Below are 23,690 nucleotides of genomic sequence, written 5' to 3' on the forward strand. Positions count from 1 at the left end.
CCTTTAATCCCCACCTTACATCATCCTCCTGCGTTTGGGTGCACAGAAAATCAGAGAAATATTTAAAAAAAAAAATATATATATATTTAGCCTATATCTGTAATCCAGACGCGGGTGTCTTATTTGAAAGTTTTTTGGGACATATACTATGCCTTGCTCAATAATGTGAACATTAACTAGTTAAAGTGAGAAATATTTTTTCTTACTTTAACAACATGATTCAGTTAATGTTGATATTAACATTAACCCCCTCCTGCCGTTAGGACATCCCATGCCGTCCTAACTGCGCTGAGCTTTAGCGCTGTTAGGACGGCATGGAACGTCCTAGCTGTTTGGCTGTACTAAAGCCAAACCTGCTTCCTGAATGGGTTTGCGACTTGGAGTGCGTGCCTAGCATCATAGGCACTCCCCCCTGACCAGATCCCATCATTGAAATCTCATGATCGCATGCACGATCGCGTGAATTCAATTTGTTTACATAGGAACTTTGATCCGATATAATAAATTTGGCCCGTCAGGAAATGGTTAATGACTTTCCAACATTAGCCTTAACATATACACAACAAGATAAGATTAGGAGGTCTTTGTACATAAGAAAAAAAGATAAGGATGTCTGCTCTTTCTGCAACCCATTCAAATTCAATCCATGGATCAATTTCCTATACATTTTACACTCTGCAGCTGGTATAACAAGTCATTAAAAAAATATTTTACAGTACAGTCTCCCATTTAACTATGACAAAGGTTCTCCAGCCTATCCTAATTCAATGATCAACCATTTTCACTGGTAATTTACAGCAAAACCAGGCAAAATAAAGAATGTATATTGCAAAGCTTTATTTTTCTTAATTAACTATTTTCTGTAAGCTTACAATTTGAGTTTAATGTCTGTTTAATTAAAGACAAATAATTGGACCTTATTAAACCACTACGTTGTTTCATTCTTGAACACGTATAAATAGCTAATAAGGCTGCATCATGGATATTTGTATATACAAACAGTTGGCAGACTTTAAATACATTCTGCTAAATGAATTCCTTGAAATGCATAGTGATCTGTATGTTTAATACAGATCTTTATAAACAGCAAAAATGCAATAACAAATGTGCTGTATCTGTACAATAAAGTAAATATCACTTTGTTTACAAAACATTATAAAGGTCAGGGGGAAAAAACCTGATAAATTATAAAATTTCACTGTCTTTATTAAGCAGGCACAGAGGGAAAAAGGCTGAAGCCTGGTTAGCATCAAGCATGGCACAGACCAGTGATGTCCTTAGTACAGCTTTCCCTGCAGACGTTTCTGCTTCCATGATGCGTAGGTCACAAGAGCCCAGGAGCCGTAGTGCCGCTGGAAAAATACTGAGCGTAAAACCATATAAGACTTAAGTACAATGCTTATCCTATAGATCAACGCTTCTTATTGACTTCCGTATGATGCTTATTCTGTGGATGGGGGTTCTTTTGCTTTAAAAGTTCTTTTGATCAGTCTTTTTTCATAGAAATCTCATGAAGGCACTAAACGCTCCTTGGTAGTCAGTAAACCTTTTTCAAACAGGATATTGGCCACTGAAAGCTGCAGTAAATAAAAACACAAATAGGTAAAAAAAAATCTATACTATTACCCTAACACTGCGCTAACTGACAACTGCTGTAGAGCCTATTGTAACTTATTATCAACCGGCTGAACTCTACACACTTGAACGTTTACAGGATTTGCATACACAGTAACAATTCACAATGTGAAATATAGTTTTAAGTGAGCCAATTGCTAAGCACTCCTTATACACACTATACCAATACAGTAGATATGAACAAAATTGAATATCAATTGAATATCAATTGTATTGACAAATGTAACGCAATATTCAAAAGTGAAAATAAAACACAATCTAACTATCACACATAACTTTTAACACAAACTTAAAAGTAGCATAACAAATGCTACCTATCTCACCTCGATGTCCCCAGGAGTATGGTAGATTTGCACATATATTCGAATGTCAGAGTAAAGATCCTCCTGCCTCTGTTATTGAGAGCGGTGCTGCTTTGATGCTCGTTAGACGCTGAAGAGCGCCCAAACTACGGGAAGCTGTGAACACAAAAAAGGAACAGAGCGCAACCGCAACTCAAGGTAAAACTTTTATTTTTATGTCATGCGCTAAAAAACGAATTGCACTTACAAGAAGTTGGCAATATTAAAGCCTTTAGGTATTAACAATCCGCTGGATCACAGTTTTTCTGTTAGCTCCTCACACTGGGATCAGTTCTGGCGTCTCCGTGAAATCCCCAGGATCAGATGTCAATAACCCAAATGGTGACAGATAAGCAAGTACTTGTAAGAACAACTGAATGTAAATGTCCATCAACAGTGTCCCTATTAACGTCTACGCGTTTCGTCCTCCTTAGTCGGGACTTTCTCAAGACTCAGGGTATGGTAACTTCTTACAAGTACTTGCTTATCTGTCACCATTTGGGTTATTGACATCTGATCCTGGGGATTTCACGGAGACGCCAGAACTGATCCCAGTGTGAGGAGCTAACAGAAAAACTGTGATCCAGCGGATTGTTAATACCTAAAGGCTTTAATATTGCCAACTTCTTGTAAGTGCAATTCGTTTTTTAGCGCATGACATAAAAATAAAAGTTTTACCTTGAGTTGCGGTTGCGCTCTGTTCCTTTTTTGTGTTCACAGGTAAAAAAAAATAAAACAATTTGTATATAAAAAACACCATTCAATTTTATGCATCACAAAATGTAAAAAAATAAATAAAAAAATTCAGTAACAGTCTAACAAAATGTCATTGTACATAGATAAAAACAGAAATAAATGAGATCTGTACACTGTTTTATATATACTTTTGTAATTATAGAATTTTGTGAAACATTCATTCTAATATATATATATATATATATATATATATATATATATATATATATATATATATATATATATATATATATATATATATATATATATAAAAATCAGTGTAAAAGAAGGGCACTCTCAGGGTTTGTATAGAGAAGAATATTTTCTTTATTCTTAGATCATTAGTACATGGTCGACGTTTCGGCCCTCAGTTGGGCCTTCATCAGGACAGGTATAATCTGAAAGACATACATATAGACAAATGCTAGAAACATAAAACAAATGGAACAACACACAACGTGACACAAACAACCTATATCACCATCACCAATATAATTAAAAACAGACTATGCAGTCTGAAATGGGAAACGTCCAACTTTCAACAAAGGATACCCAAAGAACAAACCAAGGACCTACATGACAGAAATACAAAAGAAAGTACTATGCTACAATAAATATAACAATAATAACAAAGATGGCCAGAGACTATCAGGGATAGTGTGATACAAACCATACAAATAATATATATCAATATGCATCACAGAGCAATGGGGCATACACAACTCTATAATACTGATGTACTTATATATATATAGGAGAATTCAAATAGTGCAAACACTACCGAGTACAGAGAACCAGACTGTAAATGAGCAAACAAAAGAAGAAATGTATACAATTAACTGAATAAGCCAGCAGGACATGAGACCAAAACATAGAAAAAATAACAATAGCAGATGCGTTTAACGCCTGCTATGTGTATACCCAAACACGTAAAGCAGATAACGACAGAGAACAAAAGGCAGTCAAAATGTAAAAATAGTATATAGAGACATGGCGGGTGATAATAGCCAGTAATGTACTTATGATAGAAGTAGAATGAGTGAGGACCAGGTCCCACATAATGAGACAACAAACGCAAACGTATAAAGTAGCGTGCGTGGATAGCAATAACAGAGGAGCCAGCAAAGAAACAGCGCCAAACTTCACATAACCCATAACTGTGTAATACACGGGTGTCAAACACAAGGCCCGCGGGCCGAATCCGGCCCACCAGACCTCGTCATGTGGCCCGTGTAGCCGCCGCCAGCCTTCACTTGCATACAGCGGCTGCGAGACTGAGTATCCACTTACAATCGCTGTATGTAGGAGAGACAGGTGCTGCTGGCTGCGCTATGGATCCTGAACAGGGGCTTCCGAGATCTGGCTGGTAGGAAGTGACTGAGTGAGAACAAGACACTGACCTCCTGCTCCCTCATCACTTCCTCCCAGCTTCTATCTGCACGCGCGGGAAAAGGGCTAGCAGCAGAGACCAGAGAGGCAGCAGATTGTCTTATTCTGCTCTCAGCCTTCCCCAGGTAATAAATCAAATCTTTATCTCGGGAGTCTGCTCCTACACTTGTACTGTCTGTGACTGATTTGTAGTCTGCACAGATTTTATTAACCTTATCCCTGCCTGTTATGCTTGCATGCATGGGAAAACATATTCACACTGCATTATCATTAGTTTATTGCCCACCTAAATCAGAGCAGTAATAAAGTTTTTGTGTGTGTGTAAATGTGTGAATGTATGTTTGTGTGTGTAAGTATGTGTGTAAGTATGTGTGTGTAAATATGTGTATTTGTGTGTAAATGTGTGTTTGTGTGTAAATGTGTGAATGTATGTTTGTGTGTAAATCTGTGAATGTATGTTTGTGTGTGTAAGTATGTGTGTGTAAATATGTGTATTTGTGTGTAAATGTGTGTTTGTGTGTAAATGTGTGAATGTATGTTTGTGTGTAAATGCTTGTTATTACTTACACATTATTAGAAAAAACAGTAATAATTGAATGCAGTGACAATAATTTATTATGATAATAAAGAGTGGACACATAGTCCTAGATACAACCGGCCCTTTTGAGGCCCTTTGAGGGTGACCAAACTGCTGATGCGGCCCCCGAGTAATTTGAGTTTGACACCCCTGGTGTAATACATACGTGCAACAAATAACAATATATACAATAATTCAAGCGGGTATAAACTAGGAAGTGACACAACTCAGAGCCGACACAAATCACTTCCTAGTTTATACCCGCTTGAATTATTGTATATATTGTTATTTGTTGCACGTATGTATTACACAGTTATGGGTTATGTGAAGTTTGGCGCTGTTTCTTTGCTGGCTCCTCTGTTATTGCTATCCACGCACGCTACTTTATACGTTTGCGTTTGTTGTCTTATTATGTGGGACCTGGTCCTCACTCATTCTACTTCTATCATAAGTACATTACTGGCTATTATCACCCGCCATGTCTCTATATACTATTTTTACATTTTGACTGCCTTTTGTGCTCTGTCGTTATCTGCTTTACGTGTTTGGGTATACACATAGCAGGCGTTAAACGCATCTGCTATTGTTATTTTTTCTATGTTTTGGTCTCATGTCCTGCTGGCTTATTCAGTTAATTGTATACATTTCTTCTTTTGTTTGCTCATTTACAGTCTGGTTCTCTGTACTCGGTAGTGTTTGCACTATTTGAATTCTCCTATATATAAGTACATCGGTATTATAGAGTTGTGTATGCCCCATTGCTCTGTGATGCATATTGATATACAGGGAGTGCAGAATTATTAGGCAAATGAGTATTTTGACCACATCATCCTCTTTATGCATGTTGTCTTACTCCAAGCTGTATAGGCTCGAAAGCCTACTAACAATTAAGCATATTAGGTGATGTGCATCTCTGTAATGAGAAGGGGTGTGGTCTAATGACATCAACACCCTATATCAGGTGTGCATAATTATTAGGCAACTTCCTTTCCTTTGGCAAAATGGGTCAAAAGAAGGACTTGACAGGCTCAGAAAAGTCAAAAATAGTGAGATATCTTGCAGAGGGATGCAGCACTCTTAAAATTGCAAAGCTTCTGAAGCGTGATCATTGAACAATCAAGCGTTTCATTCAAAATAGTCAACAGGGTCGCAAGAAGCGTGTGGAAAAACCAAGGCACAAAATAACTGCCCATGAACTGAGAAAAGTCAAGCGTGCAGCTGCCAAGATGCCACTTGCCACCAGTTTGGCCATATTTCAGAGCTGCAACATCACTGGAGTGCCCAAAAGCACAAGGTGTGCAATACTCAGAGACATGGCCAAGGTAAGAAAGGCTGAAAGACGACCACCACTGAACAAGACACACAAGCTGAAACGTCAAGACTGGGCCAAGAAATATCTCAAGACTGATTTTTCTAAGGTTTTATGGACTGATGAAATGAGAGTGAGTCTTGATGGGCCAGATGGATGGGCCCGTGGCTGGATTGGTAAAGGGCAGAGAGCTTCAGTCCGACTCAGACGCCAGCAAGGTGGAGGTGGAGTACTGGTTTGGGCTGGTATCATCAAAGATGAGCTTGTGAGGCCTTTTCGGGTTGAGGATGGAGTCAAGCTCAACTCCCAGTCCTACTGCCAGTTTCTGGAAGACACCTTCTTCAAGCAGTGGTACAGGAAGAAGTCTGCATCCTTCAAGAAAAACATGATTTTCATGCAGGACAATGCTCCATCACACGCGTCCAAGTACTCCACAGCGTGGCTGGCAAGAAAGGGTATAAAAGAAGAAAATCTAATGACATGGCCTCCTTGTTCACCTGATCTGAACCCCATTGAGAACCTGTGGTCCATCATCAAATGTGAGATTTACAAGGAGGGAAAACAGTACACCTCTCTGAACAGTGTCTGGGAGGCTGTGGTTGCTGCTGCACGCAATGTTGATGGTGAACAGATCAAAACACTGACAGAATCCATGGATGGCAGGCTTTTGAGTGTCCTTGCAAAGAAAGGTGGCTATATTGGCCACCGATTTGTTTTTGTTTTGTTTTTGAATGTCAGAAATGTATATTTGTGAATGTTGAGATGTTATATTGGTTTCACTGGTAAAAATAAATAATTGAAATGGGTATATATTTGTTTTTTGTTAAGTTGCCTAATAATTATGCACAGTAATAGTCACCTGCACACACAGATATCCCCCTAAAATAGCTATAACTAAAAACAAACTAAAAACTACTTCCAAAACTATTCAGCTTTGATATTAATGAGTTTTTTGGGTTCCTTGAGAACATGGTTGTTGTTCAATAATAAAATTAATCCTCAAAAATACAACTTGCCTAATAATTCTGCACTCCCTGTATATTATTTGTATGGTTTGTATCACACTATCCCTGATAGTCTCTGGCCATCTTTGTTATTATTGTTATCTTTATTTTAGCATAGTACTTTCTTTTGTATTTCTGTCATGTAGGTCCTTGGTTTGTTCTTTGGGTATCCTTTGTTGAAAGTTGGAAGTTTCCCATTTCAGACTGCATAGTCTGTTTGTGCCACTTTGTGTGTTCATTTGTTTTATGTTTCTAGCATTTGTCTATATGTATGTCTTTCAGATTATACCTGTCCTGATGAAGGTCCAACTGAGGGCCGAAACGTCGACCATGTACTAATGATCTAAGAATAAAGAAAATATTCTTCTCTATACAAACCCTGAGAGTGCCCTTCTTTTACACTGATTTCTACAATTATCTCCCATAAGGACTGCACCCAGGTCGTAGCTGCTCCACCTGGTTGGAGTGCTGGGCTACAGGCTATTTGACTTTTTATATTTATATATGCAAATTGGATTATGTACTGATGTACTGTAGTAGATACCAAACACATACAATAACGCAAAACTGAATTTTAATGAAAACACCTATATCAGGGATCTAAAATCAAGGTGTCTGGGTGCCCCTGCCGCCAGAATTGCAGGACCTCAATGCTTGTAGCTTGGCTTTATGTTGCTGAAATTTAAATGAATTTCTGAAGCTCCTCTATGCTGCACCTGGGAACTTCAATCACCAGAAATCTGCCTGGGTAGCTGAAGGAATATGTTGTTTTAGTGAGGAAAGAAGAAACCACTGTGGCATATTGTAGGTCCCAACAGAGTCATTTTGCTTAGTGACCTTCTGCTTTGCAATTTTACTGCACTACTTCCCAAATCCCCGCAGGGTCATTCTCCCCTGGTGACAAGGCGATATGTAGGGTCACTGTGATACTCCTGGTAACCCTCAGGGTCATTCTTCCTGGGGACATGGTGCTGAGGAGGTTCACTACAAGCCCTAAATAGAAGGAGGAAAAGAGAAGCATAATATGGCACACAAAAAGGAAGAGAGTCCACTAGGTAGTGATGTGTGTGGAATGTACTGTTTAAAACGTAACTTTTATTATGATTCACTGAAATAAAAGGAGAGGTGGACTAAACCACCGCTAAAATTAGAAACTTAAAAAGGGTGTATAACCCAATTCATTACACCAGCTCCTCTCACAACAAAAAAAAGTGGTACAGTGATCAATTTGTACCGGTTTTGGTGCAACACTAGCTTGTAACGATTAGGCTGCTCTACTGAACAAAGGTAGGGGATATAGGTAACTGGGACGTACCAATATAAGCCCATTGAAAACACCCCAAAATTAGATTATCATAATTATGTTATAACCTTAAATAGATTTAGGCAGGGTGTGCGGAATTTGGTACAATAATACTAGGGGTAACACTGATATTGCCTAAATAAGGATAGTGGATCATATAGACAAACTTCCAGTGTTCTATTACTGGTAGTCCCCTATGGTCCGTGTTATATACGTTTTAAGGAATACTAGGTAAGAGACCCCACATCTTTAGTGGATCAACCATGAGCAAGCGGCTAATTACCTAGTTCCCCAGTTTGATGAATTAGGACTAAACGGTATAGGCAGTCAGAAAAAGCAGTTGCGAAACGCGCATCAGGCGTTCGCACTGCTCCTCTCTCTTCGCTTCTAACTAGCTTAAATTGTTGGCCTTTAAGGCACTGCTCTATCATAGACTTGGATACATGGGTTTGTAACGTTGCTATCCTATTGCCTGTATAGTTAACCCCTTGGTATTAGACCAGGGTTCTTAGTAATTGGCTGGATATATGAGTTCTTTAACTGTGCTGACTGCCTATACCGTTTAGTCCTAATTCATCAAACTGGGGAACTAGGTATATAGCCGCTTGCGCCACTTTCCTTATTTAGGCAATAGCAGTGTTACCCCTAGTATTATTGTATCAAATTCCACACACACTGCCTAAATCTATTTAAGGTTATAAAATAATTATGATAAACTAATTTGGGGGTGTTTTCACTGGGCTTATATTGGTACGTACCAGTTACCTATATCCCCTACCTTTGTTCAGTAGAGCAGCCTAATTGTTACAAGCTAGTGTTGCACCAAAACCAGTACAAATTGATCACTGTACCGTTTTTTTTTTGTTGTCAGAGGAGCTGGTGTAATTAATTGGGTTATACACACTTTTTAAGTTTCTAATTTTAGCGGTGTTCAGTCCACCTCTCCTTTTATTTCAGTGAATCATAATAAAAGTTATGTTTTAAACAGTACATTCCACACACATCACTACCTAGTGGACTCTCTTCCTTTTTGTGTGCCATATTATGCTTCTCTTTTCTTCCTCCTATTTAATGTTTAACATATCAGCATAAGGCACTGCCCATGTTGAACACTAAGGCTTGTTTAGGGTGGGATTGTGGAGACAGCCCTCTATACCCCCCCCCCCATTTCCCTAGGAGCTTTAGGGAATTATATCTCAAATCACTACAAGCCCATTCTACTTGGAGATTTGGTCCTTTCCTGGATTACAACACTATTTTTCGGGTCCCTGCAACGACCAAGAGATAGAGAAGCTCTGATACTTACAGTCAAACATAAGGTGAGAAAGCAGTTTAGCTCTGCTTGTTGTATCTGAACTTATTGATCAGAGTGAAGTTCCAGCACAAAAGACACATGCAGAAGAATTGTTATATAGCCTTCATATATTACTGAGTTTCTACTTCTGTATGAACTTATTGATCAGAGTGAAGTTCCAGCACAAAAGGCACATGCAGAAGAATTGTTATATAGCCTTCATATATTACTGAGTTTCTACTTCTGTATGAACTTATTGATCAGAGTGAAGTTCCAGCACAAAAGACACAAGCAGAAGAATTGTTATATAGCCTTCATATATTACTGAGTCTACTTATGTATGAACTTATGGATCAGAGTGAAGTTCCAGCACAAAAGACACATGCAGAAGAATTGTTATATAGCCTTCATATATTACTGAGTCTACTTCTGTATGAACTTATTGATCAGAGTGAAGTTCCAGCACAAAAGACACAAGCAGAAGAATTGTTATATAGCCTTCATATATTACTGAGTCTACTTCTGTATGAACTTATTGATCAGAGTGAAGTTCCAGCACAAAAGACACAAGCAGAATTGTTATATAGCCTTCCCATATTACTGAGTTTCTACTTCTGTATGAACTTATTGATCAGATTGCAGTTCCAGCACAAAAGACACATGCAGAAGAATTGTTATATAGCCTTCATATATTACTGAGCGTCTACTTCTGTATAAACTTATTGATCAGAGTGAAGATCCAGCACAAAAGACACAAGCAGAAGAATTGTTATATAGCCTTCATATATTACTGAGTCTACTTCTGTATGAACTTATGGATCAGAGTGAAGTTCCAGCACAAAAGACACATGCAGAAGAATTGTTATATAGCCTTCATATATTACTGAGTCTACTTCTGTATGAACTTATTGATCAGAGTGAAGTTCCAGCACAAAAGACACAAGCAGAAGAATTGTTATATAGCCTTCATATATTACTGAGTTTCTACTTCTGTATGAACTTATTGATCAGAGTGAAGCTCCAGCACAAAAGACACATGCAGAAGAATTGTTATATAGCCTTCATATATTACTGAGCGTCTACTTCTGTATAAACTTATTGATCAGAGTGAAGATCCAGCACAAAAGACACAAGCAGAAGAATTGTTATATAGCCTTCATATATTACTGAGCGTCTACTTCTGTATGAACTTATTGATCAGAGTGCAGTTCCAGCACAAAAGACACATGCAGAAGACTCGTTATATAGTCTTCCTATATTACTGAGCGTCTACTTCTGTAATGACTCCTTTAACATCACAATTATCTCTAGTACAGGTGAGAAGGCGCAAAAGAAAAAAAGGATGGGGCAGCATTAGAGGGCTATGTAAGGACAGAGATGTTTTCAGGAGCCAAAAGACAGACTTACATACAAAATAATTTACTTAACAATTGAATGAATAATATTCAGGAAAGAGTAAAGCTTAAAGGGACATGAAACACAATTTTTTTCTTTCATGATTCAGATAGAGAATACAATTTTAAACAACTTTCAAATGTACTTCTATTGTTTAATTTGCTTCCTTCTCTTATTATCATTTGCTGAAAGGTTTATCTAGGCACGTTCATGAGCAGTAGAGAACCTAGGTTCTAGCTGTTGATTGGTGGCTGCATATATATATATTGAATGTGATTGGCTCACCCATGTGTTCAGTTAGAAACTAGTAGTGCATTGCTGCTCCTTCAACAAATGATACCAAGAGAATGAAACAGATTAGATAATAGAAGTAAATTAGAAAGTTGTTTAAAATAGTATTCTCTGTCTTAATCATGAAAGAAAATTTTTGTGTTTCATTTACATTTAATGCTGCTCAAGGTTATAGGGGAGATTGTCTTGATCTGTCTTTGATAGATTTACATTTAAATAGAGTTAGGCTGGAATAAAAACAGTGATTACATACTGCAAAGACCATCTGGATGTGCATTGTGATTACGTTAGTGAGGATGCAAACTGAGGCTTTACCAATACAACACAAGATATATAATTATATGAGCAGTAGGAGTGTTTAATTGCTGGCGCATGGGGTATATGTATATATGCTCTATAAACCGTGATAGCACAACACACAGAAAAAAAACACAGGGAGACCCAGATTATATTTATTTCAAAGGGTTTCTGTTGGCATAAAGATTTTACAGACCTTTAAAGCTACTGAATATAGACATGCACCGATGTATTCATTAGGCATGTGTATTGTTTTGTATTCTGCATTTAATTCTGAAAACGAGTGGTGCATATAGCCACAGGCAGCAGAATTCAGCGGCAGATTTTTTTTTGTGTGTCAAAATGAAACATCGAAATAATCTGCATTTGCACAAATATTTGCGTGTTGCACTTTGACCAGATAAAACCGGCGCTGAAACGTGCAGAATGCTGCAGCCTGCATCCATTTTAGAAATTAATGTTGAATTCGAAATGATGCACATACCTAGTATTCATTTGTTTTACAAAGAACGCTACACATGTAATTATGTGAACACTAAAACACTACAGCAAAGATGGGAAAGCACAAAGTGTCCATACCTGGTCTTCAAAGCTCGTACAAGGAAGATCTTCAACATTCACATATTTGGGATAAGAGTGGATGAGATATTCTACTGCGCTCACATGCTGCAATTAAAGAGAGAAGACTTCAGATTACGCTCCCATGGCGTTGGGGCAGTAGAACACGGATACAAATGCTGGTGCCATAAAGTTTTCAAGACAACCGGTACACCCCAGTATGCTCTTTTATAAAGGAGCTAAGTTTAAAAGAAATTTTCACTGATATTAGAAGTAAATTTGATTGAACGCTCTGAATCACGAAACATTAAAAGGGACATCAAACAATAAAAAAATGCCAAAAAGAATTATGAATTCAAAGCAAAGATTAGCCAGAAAATAATAATTTTTATGATGTATTTTTCAAAATAATAATAGTTGTTTACATATTGAATAGCTAGTGTAACCACCATGTAGTAACTTAAAGGGACAGTAAACACCAATTTTCATATAACTGCATGTAATAGACACTACTATAAAGAATAAGATGCACAGATACTGATATAAAAATCTAGTATAAAACTGTTTAAAAACTTACTTAGAAGCTTCCAGTTTAGCTCTGTTTAAAAGGTTACTGGAACACCCACTGCAAGTGGGAAATAAGACACTCCCCCCCCCTCCCCCTTCTTTTGCATATGAAAAGACCCTTTACACAAACAGGAGCAAGCTGGAGTAGGTATACGTCGGTATGTTATTTAAAAATAAGCAAAACTATTTATTTTTATTTTTTTAAACTGTATGGGCTATATAAATGGATCATCTACAAAACATTTATGCAAAGAAAAATCTAGTATATAATGTCCCTTTATGTTTCCTACTCTGCTGAGGCCAACTAGGTACAGTTATTTAGATTATTCAGATAGAGCAATTTCCAATTTACTTCCATTGTCAAACTGGGCACAGTATTTTTATATGCACACTTTTTGAGCCACTAGCTACAACTGAGCATGTACACGAATTCACAGTGTATGGGAATATGAGTCTGTGATTGGCTGATGGCTGTCACATGACATGGGGGGCTGGCAAATTGTAAATCTTGAAAACAGAATTTATGCTTACCTGATAAATTACTTTCTCCAACGTTGTGTCCGGTCCACGGCGTCATCCTTACTTGTGGGAATATCTCTTCCCCAACAGGAAATGGCAAAGAGTCCCAGCAAAGCTGGCCATATAGTCCCTCCTAGGCTCCGCCCACCCCAGTCATTCGACCGACGGACAGGAGGAAAAATATAGGAGAAACCATATGGTACCGTGGTGACTGTAGTTAGAGAAAATAATTCATCAGACCTGATTAAAAAACCAGGGCGGGCCGTGGAGAAAGTAATTTATTAGGTAAGCATAAATTCTGTTTTCTCCAACATTGGTGTGTCCGGTCCACGGCGTCATCCTTACTTGTGGGAACCAATACCAAAGCTTTAGGACACGGATGAAGGGAGGGAGCAAATCAGGTTACCTAAACGGAAGGCACCACGGCTTGCAAAACCTTTCTCCCAAAAATAGCCTCCGAAGAAGCAAAAGTATCAAATTTGTAAAATTTGGCAAAGGTGTGCAGTGAAGACCAAGTCGCTGCCTTACATATCTGATCAACAGAAGCCTCGTTCTTGAAGGCCCATGTGGAAGCCACAGCCCTAGTGGAGTGAGCTGTGATTCTTTCAGGAGGCTGCCGTCCGGCAGTCTCGTAAGCCAATCGGATGATGCTTTTAAGCCAAAAGGAAAGAGAGGTAGAAGTCGCTTTTTGACCTCTCCTTTTACCAGAATAGACGACAAACAGAGAATATGTTTGTCTGAAATCTTTTGTAGCTTCTAAATAGAATTTTAGAGCACGGACTACGTCCAAATTGTGTAACAAACGTTCCTTCTTTGAAACTGGATTCGGACACAAAGAAGGTACAACTATCTCCTGGTTAATATTTTTGTTAGAAACAACCTTTGGAAGAAAACCAGGCTTAGTACGCAAAACCACCTTATCTGCATGGAACACCAGATAGGGCGGAGAACACTGCAGAGCAGATAACTCTGAAACTCTTCTAGCAGAAGAAAAAGCAACCAAAAACAAAACTTTCCAAGATAACAACTTAATATCTATGGAATGTAGAGGTTCAAACGGAACCCCTTGAAGAACTGAAAGAACTAAATTTAACTAAACACCACATACTCTTAACCATCTCCGTGGAGATGTTGCCTGTGCAACGGCAAAGAGAATGACTGGGGTGGGCGGAGCCTAGGAGGGACTATATGGCCAGCTTTGCTGGGACTCTTTGCCATTTCCTGTTGGGGAAGAGATATTCCCACAAGTAAGGATGACGCCGTGGACCGGACACACCAATGTTGGAGAAATGTCTACTATTCATTTAAAATTCAAAAGGAAGTGCTATTGTATTGTCAGTTTTATCATGCATTTGTCAATTATGCAATTCTACTGAATTTAATGGTTCTTTTAAATAACAGGAAAATAATAAATAATGAATGTATATTGTTTATTTTTTTACTACATAGAACTAAACATTTTATACTACAATACCAAAGTATTTAATGTCCATGTAAATGTGCACATCAGAACTGTATATAAAAATATTATCCCAAAATCAACACTGAATTAGCTGCCAGTGTTCTGTCTTGCTTTCAAGAAGAAGCATTTATAATTTACTAATTTGATCAGCAATTATTCAGATTGATTGGGACAACTTCAACAAAAATCATCTGAGCTGCTACACAATGTATTCCAAAAGGATTTCTACTATGTATTAATTAGAATGGGCATTAGTGCTATGAACATTCCCTTCTATACCATGTTTATGGTTCTGTATATCAACTGCTTTATCACACATTACCTCCAGCTCGATTTCCATGCACTTTGGCTCCTCCTTGTGGTATATTCTGGAGTTATCGGTTGAGTAATAGAGCATACAGTCTTCGCCTTCACTGCACAATCTGCAAAATTACAACACTAAATGTAAAAAGTATACACTAGACAGATCATTGCAAACCCCTTACTCACTTCTGGCACTCTGAAGTCAATGCCCCACCGGAGTGACTAGAGCTCACCAAGGATCTACTGTGGCAGACTTTTTCCAAAATAAAATGTACAAATTGGAGCATATAAACTTTTAAGGACACAAAAACTAAGTTTTTTTCTTTCATGATTCAAATAGAGCATAGCCGTTTTCATTTTATTTCTATTATCAAACTTGTTTCATTTTCTTGGTATCTTTTGCTAAAGGAGCAGCTATGCAGTACTAGGAGATAGTTAAACACATTAGGTTAGCCAATGACAAGAAGCATATTTGTGCAGCCATCAATCAGCAGCTATGCAGTACTAGGAGATAGTTAAACACATTAGGTTAGCCAATGACAAGAAGCATATTTGTGCAGCCACCAATCAGCAGCTAGTGCATTGCTGCTCCTGAGACTATGTAGGTATGCATTGTTTCAACAAAAATACCAAGAGAAGGAAACAAATTAGATAACAGAAGTAAATTGGAAAATTGTTTAAAACCACATGTTCTAATCATGATACTTCTGCATTGCAAATGCTATTAAACCCATGGCATGTATGCTATAGGTGCTTAAATTGCTTAAAGTGATGGTAAACTTTACATGCTCTAAAAGCATTCTCTGAACGTCAACCATATATACAGTGAATCATTTATGTCTGTATATGTATTTATATGTGTATATATGTATTTATATGTATCTATATATGTATTTATATGTGTATATATGTATCTATATATGTATTTATATGTGTATATATGTATTTACATGTGGATATATGTATTTATATGTCTATATATGTATATATGTATTTATATGTGTATATATATATTTACATGTGTATATATGTATTTACAGGCATATACACACATATAAAGACAAATGCATACATACACAAATAAAGACATATATATTAGTGCATTGGAGCCCTTTGCAATTAATTAGATAACATGTAAAACTATATATATATATATATATATATATATATATATATATATATATATATTGCATATGTTTTCATCTACCTCACTGCAAAGGTCTCCAATGCACTTAAATATATATATATATATATATACCATAATCTATGTAAGAACCTTACCTGATAAATTAATTTCTTTCATGGTGGCGAGAGTCCACAAGCTAGTTACAGGATGGATATACAGCTTTTTATTGCCTGAAGAAACGACCAGTGTTCGGTCGAGAAACACGTTGCTTTGTAACAAAGTGTTTTTTCCTTTTATATTATTGGAAGTTGTCCTCCTGCTTTTTTTCCTTCTCACCTTACGGTTTGATAACAGAAACTGTTTGTATCAACACTAGAAGCCGTGCAGTGCTGGATCACAGTGAAAAATCTAACAGGGAGACCCCGTTCAGTGTACTAGCCACTGTTGAGTGCTAGTCTGCTCTGCTGCACCGGTCACAGTACGATGCCTATACATCTGGTAAGCACATTTACCACTATTCTACATCATATCATATGAGACGGATTACACTATGAGACGCCCTCTTTCTGCTCTTACATTCATTTAGATTGCCCTGCATTCTGGGTTCAAGAGGAGCCGCCCTGCTACACTAATCGAAGATCGAAGTCACCAAAGACTCTGTATATGGGACTTTTAGAAACTTTTGTTCTAAACCACTATCTGGTAACATTTAAATATTATATAAACTTATTTTAGCGTGCCTCTTCTGCTTCCCCTCTGGGACTTTTTCTAAGTTAGTGAGGTGTATAAGGAGTAAAATCATAAAAAAAGAGGAACAGAATAAATAATGTGCTTTATACAAAAAATCATAACCCCCAAAACATTTTTAAAAACAATTAAATCATAGGCACTACAATCAAATGGAAACAGATGTCTGAAGAACCTTTCTACCAAAAGCTGCTTCCAAAGAAGCAAAAACGCCAAAATGGTAACATTTTGTAAAGGCATGCAAAGAGTGGCAGCTTTGATCAACTGAAGCTTCATTCTTGAAAGCCCAAGATGTGGCAACTGATCTTGTAGAATGATCTGTTATTCTCTGAGGCGGAGCTGCCCCGCCTCCAATAAGCTTTGCGAATCAGAAGTTTTAACCAAGATGCCAAAGAAATGGCAGAGGCTTTCTGACCTTTTCTGGAACCAAAAAAATTATCAAATAGACTATTGAAGTCTTTCTGAAATCTTTAGTAGCATCAACATAATATTTCAAAGCTCTTATAACATTAAAAAGAATGTAAAGATCTCTCCAAGAGTATTCTTAGGATTAGGACACAAGGAAGGAACAATAATTTTTCTATGAATGTTTTCAGAATTCATAACTTTAAACGAAGTCTGCGCAAGCAGCTTTATCTTGATGGAAAATCAGATAAGAAGACTCGCAAGAGAGAGCAATTCCGCCTGGGGATCCCTGGACCTGGAGAGGTATCTGGGAAGTTTCTTGCTTAGACGAGAGGCCATCAGATCTATGTCTGGAAGACCCCACATATGCACAATCTGAAATAACACATACGGATGGAGAGGCCACTTCACAGGATGTAGAGATTGCTAGATGAGATAATCCACTTCCCAATTGTCTACACCTGGTATATGAATCGCAGTGATAAGACAAGAGTTGGATTCCGCCCAAGAAAGTACAGGCATACCCCGCTCATACAGCGGGTTAGGGACCGGAGCCCCGCTGTAAAGTGAAAACCGCCTTAAAGTGAAACAAGGCAGTTTTAGCTTTCTTTTCACTTGCCAGTGTGTTCAAAGACTTTAAAACATGTTTGAACTAACATATATTAGGGGTGCAACAGTGCTACGTTTAGTTTAACAATAGCACAGCACAGTATTCAATTAGGATTCAATAAATACTGTACCTGTAAAATAGTGACAATTACTGTAGTAAAATTTGCCAGACTATAGCACTGACACACAGATTGCACTGTAATGCTGTAAACAGAGTGAACTAAGCATAACAAAATGGTGCCAGTCACTTTTCTTTCAATCTCACAATGATTACAGCACTGTTTCAAAATCCTTGGAGGCTGAACTTCAGCTCCACAGAGCGCTGTATTAGCGAAGCGCTGTAAAGTGAGGTATACCTGTATTAGAGACACTTATTTTATTGCTAGGGGACTGCAAGTCCCCCCTTGATGATTGACATATGACACTGTTGTGACATTGTCTGTTTAAAACCGAATATACGGTTCTTTCTTTAACCCTTTGAGTGCTAACGACGGCTCTGAGCCGTAGCAAATTGTCCCAGTCAAGTGCTGTCGGCTCAGAGCCGTCGCTAGCACTCACCCACCTTGAGGGCAATCTGGGGGCTCCCACTGACTCCCACCCGGCGTTCTGGCCTGTATAGTGACAGGCATCACCGGGGCTTCACGTTTCGTGTGGTGACGTCAACGCGCAACTTTATTTAAAATTTACAATGAACAATATAGGGAAAGCCTGTATCTCAGGCATCTAAGCAGCTACAGACCCCCAAGACCCACCCCGTTGGAAAGGTAATCGTCTAACCTTTCCAACGGTATAAGTTTTGGGGAAAAATAAAAAAAGTAAAAAAACATAATTTATGCTTATCAGATAAATTCCTTTCCTTCCAGATAGGGAGAGTCCACGGCTTCATTGCTTACTGTTGGGAAATACAACAGCTGGCCACCAGAACGAGGCAAAGACACCCCCAGCCAAAGGCTTAAATATCCCTCCCACTTCCTCATTACCCCAGTCTTTCTGCCGATGGAACAAGGAAAAGTAGGAGAAACATTAGGTTATAAATGGTGCCAAAAGAATAAAATGAACAATAGGGAACCGCCCATAGACAAGAAAAAACGGGGGAGGGGGGGCGTGGATTCTCCCTATCCGGAAGGAAAGGAATTTATCTGGTAAGCATAAATAATGTTTACGTTCCTAAGATAGGGAGAGTCAACGGCTTCATTGCTTACTGTTGGGAAATACAACAGCTGGCCACCAGGAAGAGCAAAGACACCCCCAGCCAAAGGCTTAAATATCCCTCCCACTTCCTCATTACCCCAGTCTTTCTGCCGAGGGAACAAGGAAAAGTAGGAGAAACATTAGGTTATAAATAATGCCAAAAGAATAAAATAAATAATAGGGGACCGCCCATAGACAAGAAAAAACGGGGGGGCCTGGACTCTGCCTATCCGGAAGGAAAGGAATTTATCTGGTAAGCATAAATAATGTTTACGTTCCTAAGATAGGGAGAGTCCACGGCTTCATTCCTTACTGTTGGAAAAAACTATCCCCAAGCTCCAGAGGACACTGAATGAATAACGGGAGGGAACAAAAAGAAAGAGGCGGACCCTATTCTGAGGGCACCACAGCCTGCAAAACTTTTCTCCCGAAAGCTGCTTTAGCCAAAGCAAAAACATCAAACTTGTAAAATTTTGAAAAAGTAAGTAAGGAGGACCAGGTAGTCGTCTTACAAATATGATCCATAGAGGTCTCATTCTTATAGACCCAAGAGGAAGCCACTGCTCTAGTGGAATGAGCCGTTATCCTCTCAGGAGGGCGATGTCCCGCTGTCTTGTAAGCTACGCTAGGGAAGTCGAAGTAGCCTTCTGCCCCTTACGCTTCACCGAATAGACAACAAACAAAGAGGAAGATTGTCTAAACTCCTTAGTAGCCTGAAGATAGAAATTCAAGGCGCGAACCACATCCAAATTGTGACGTAAGCGTTCCTTCGATGAAGAAGGATTAGAACACAAGGATAGAACCACAATCTCCTGATTGATGTTACGATCCGACATAACCTTAGGAAAAAAACCTAATTTAGTATGTAAAACTGCCTCACATTGCAAAGTAGAGATTTCAGAAACTCTGCATGCAGAGGCAATAGCCAATAAAAAGAGAAACTTCCAAGATAACAATTTAATGACAACGGAATGCAGAGGCTCAAATGGAACCTGTTGCAAAACCCGAAGAACAAGATTTAGGCTCCAAGGAGGAGCCTTAACAAAAGACTGCACGCCTGGAAGCTCAGCCAGCCTCTTGTGCAATAAAACAGACAGGGCCGAAATCTGTCCCCTCAGGGAACTAGCAGAAAGGCCCTTCTCCAGCCCATCCTGAAAAAAGATAAGATCCTAACAACCTTAATTATGTGCCAGGAAAAAATACGCTCTTCACACCACAATAAGTAGGTCCTCTACATCTTGTGGTAGATACGCCGAGTAACTGGTTTACGAGCTTGAATAAGAGTATCAATGACACTCTCCGAGAAACCTCTCTTGGCTAAGACTAAGCATTCAATCTCCACGCAGTCAGCCTCAGAGAATCTAGATTTTGATGAATAAATGGACCTTGTATCAGCAGGTCTCTGCGACAATGTAACTTCCAAAGAGGAGAAGAGGACATCCCCACTAGTTCCGCCAACCACGTCCTTCGCGGCCACGATAAAGCAATCAGGATTACTGATACCCACTCCTGCTTGATGTGGGCCACCACTCGAGGAAGAATAAGTAATGGAGGAAAAAGATATGAGTTTGAACCTCCAGGGCACTGCTAGTGCATCTATTAGATCCACTTGGGGATCCCTCAACCTCGACCCGTTCCTGGGTAGCTTGGTATTGAGACGGGATGCCATGAGATCTATCTCCGGCGTTCCCCACTTGTTGTATATCTCTGCAAACACCTTGAGATGGAGAGACCATTCCCCTGGATGGAAGGATTGCCTGCTGAGAAAATCCGCCTTCCAGTTGTCCAGACCCATAATGTGGATCGCTGACAGCCAGGGCCGGATTGGGCCGCCGGGATAACAGGAAAAATCCCGGTGGGCTGCTTGGACAGTGGGCCGCCAGTTAACTTGGCAGCTACACAGAGAACTCAGCACATGCAGGGCCGGCCTTTGGGTTGTGAGACCTGTGCGCACTGCAGTGAAGGCAGTTTTTAATACAGGGCTTCGCTTCGGGTATGAGCGCAGTGGACTGAATGTCACTCTGTCAGTGACGAGGAGAGAGGAGGGTACAGCTGCACAGAAAAGAGGCAACAAAGGGCTGTTAAAATAAAAAGTAGATTTATTTGATCAAAGTTAAAATATAAAGTACATAGTCACAACCATCCTGACTAGTTTTGGGCTGTAACAGGCACTGATTAAGTGCCTGTTACGGCACAAAAATAGTCAGGATGGTTGTGACTATGTACTTTACATTTTAACTTTGATCAAATAAAGCTATTTTTAACAGCCCTTTGGTGCCTCTTTTCTGTGCAGCTGTACCCTTCTCTTTTTTGTGCTTTGTCTGGCCGTTTGGCCGTTTCAGCGTGCACCCCCTCCAGACTTATGCCCAGTGGTTTGCTCCAATTACGCTTCCTGTACACACAGAGCATAAGGAACTGTAGCAGCAAGGGGATTCTGTGTGTGTCTAAAATCTTTACTACTTAGCCAGGTCTAGACTGTGACGACTAGAAGACAGAAGGGAAGATATTCATCTGATCTAGTAGCTAGCCTAGTAAGTTAGTGTTTTTTTCTCTGATCCTACTGATAAAATGTATGTGTCTCAAATGGAAAAAAAGCACAGAGCATGGTTTAAATAAAAACAAAAACAGATGTGGAAAATTGGAAATAAAAAACCTCTGGGTCCTGAATTCCTCTAAACTAACAAGCTGCAATGAGCTCCTGACCTCTTGCTATAACTCTCTGCTCCTCTTCATCTCATGAGCTTTGGTAATTTTTCATGCCTCTGTGTGTTGTAAAAACGATCCTATCTACAACACAGACCTTCTAATGCCAACAATCTCTGTCAGACTTACCTAATTGCTAAACTGAAGTACTTAGTTTTAATAGTTATACAAGTTTCAAAACTAAATATATTATGCAGCACTGTGCTGCATAATATATTTAATTTATTTATTTATCAGCTACAGGGTTAATTGTCTCCAAATAATGCCTTTTTTTATAATTTAATTAAGGATATATGTATATATATATATATAAGTGTGTCTTTGGCGGATTATAGGCCTGGTCTAAAAATTTTTCCAGGGCTGCTTTTTATTCCCAGTCCGGCCCTGCTGACAGCGAACAGCTGTTGTCCTCTGCCCACTCCAGAATCTGAGATACTTCCTTCATCGCCAAGGAACTTCTCGTTCCCCCCCCCCCCCGATGGTTGATGTAAGTCACCGAGGGTATATTATCTGATTGGAATCTGATAAACTGGGACGAACCAAGAAGTGGCCAAGTCTTCAAGGCCTTGAAAATTGTCCGTAGTTCCAAAATATTGATTGGGAGGGAGGACTCCTCCTGAGTCCACAACTTCGGTGCCTTCCTGGCACCCCAAACAGCTCCCCATCTAGATAGGCTTGCGTCTGTAGTCACAATCTCCAAGGATGGTCTTAAGAAGCATGTCCCTCAGATGATCTGGACAGAGCCACCAAGAGAGCGACTCTCTCGACCGGCTGTCTAATACAATCTGTTGAGACAGATCTGAATGATTGCCATTCCACTGCCTCAGTATGCACAGTTGTAAAGGTCTGAGACGGAACCTGGGAAAAGGAATGATGTCCATGAAGGACACCATAAGAGACCAATCACCTCCATACATTGAGCCACAGAGGGACTCAAAGAGGTCCGGAGTGCAAGACATGCCGAAGTTAGCTTGAAACGTCTCTGGTCTGTTAAAAATATCCTCATGGATATGGAGTCTATTATTAGTACTCAGGAATTCCACCATGGTACTTGGGATATGAGAACTCTTTTCCAAGTTTATCTTCCATCCATGTGATCGAAGTAGACTGAGAAGGGATTCCGCAAGACAAAAGGATGGTGCTTGCACCAGAATATCATCCAAGTATGTGGCTACTGCAATACCCAGAGTTCTAGCAACGGCTAGAAGAGCCCCTAGAACCTTCGTAAAGATTCTTGGAGCAGTAGCTAGGCCAAACGGAAGGGCAATGAACTGAAAGTGCTGGTCCAGGAATGCAAACCTCAGGTACTGAAAGTGTTCCCTGTGGATTGGAACATGAAGGTAAGCATCTTCAAATCTATAGTGGTCATAAACTGACCTACCTGAATTAAAGGAAGGATGGACCTTATCGTCTCCATCTTGAAAGTTTTGAAAGCACGCAATACATGTGAGATGTGACACTGAGAAGTGCCTCCCTTTCATCCCCAGCCTGAGCCTCTTAACACATATTATTCTATTAACTACGTGCGTGCCTGCCCCAGACTGTCCTCTCAGTAAAGAGTATGCTGTAAATAAATGTTATTCCGAATCCTCTAACACTCCCTGCTCTCCTCCTCTCTCCGGCACTGTAGGAGGGACACAGAGTGCTCAGTTCCCTCATCTGCTGTATTTGTTGGGAAGTTTAGGAGCCTGTCCTGTCTTTGCGCTGCATTCACAAGTCCGGAGGGGATCCCTCTGGTCTGAGGATGCTGGGGCCCCCTGAATCCATTTCCCCCGACAGATCCCTCCTTACCGGCAGCCCTAAAGCTGGCTTCAGTTGCAACAAGATGGTACTGCAGGCTGTGAGCCTCTTAACATATTATTAACTACGTGCCTACTTGCCCCAGTGTCCATTCAGTAAAAACACAATTCAATAAGCACCTACACGATAA

At 39.3% G+C, this 23,690-nt stretch overlaps 1 protein-coding gene across 1 annotated transcript in view; it reads right to left on the reverse strand.

Moving 5' to 3' along the window:
• Positions 1-820: 820 nt before the first annotated feature.
• RIOX1 (ribosomal oxygenase 1) overlaps positions 821-23,690 on the reverse strand; it is a 102,536-nt gene continuing 79,666 nt past the window's right edge. The window contains exons 13-15 of the mRNA XM_053711918.1: positions 14,999-15,098; positions 12,150-12,236; positions 821-1,577 (exon numbers count right to left, since the gene is read on the reverse strand). Coding sequence (XP_053567893.1) covers positions 1,509-1,577; positions 12,150-12,236; positions 14,999-15,098 — 256 coding nt within the window. The 3' untranslated portion in view covers positions 821-1,508. The remainder of the gene's footprint in view (positions 1,578-12,149; positions 12,237-14,998; positions 15,099-23,690) is intronic.

Source organism: Bombina bombina, chromosome 4, assembly GCF_027579735.1.
Source record: "Bombina bombina isolate aBomBom1 chromosome 4, aBomBom1.pri, whole genome shotgun sequence".
Taxonomy (NCBI): domain Eukaryota; kingdom Metazoa; phylum Chordata; class Amphibia; order Anura; family Bombinatoridae; genus Bombina; species Bombina bombina.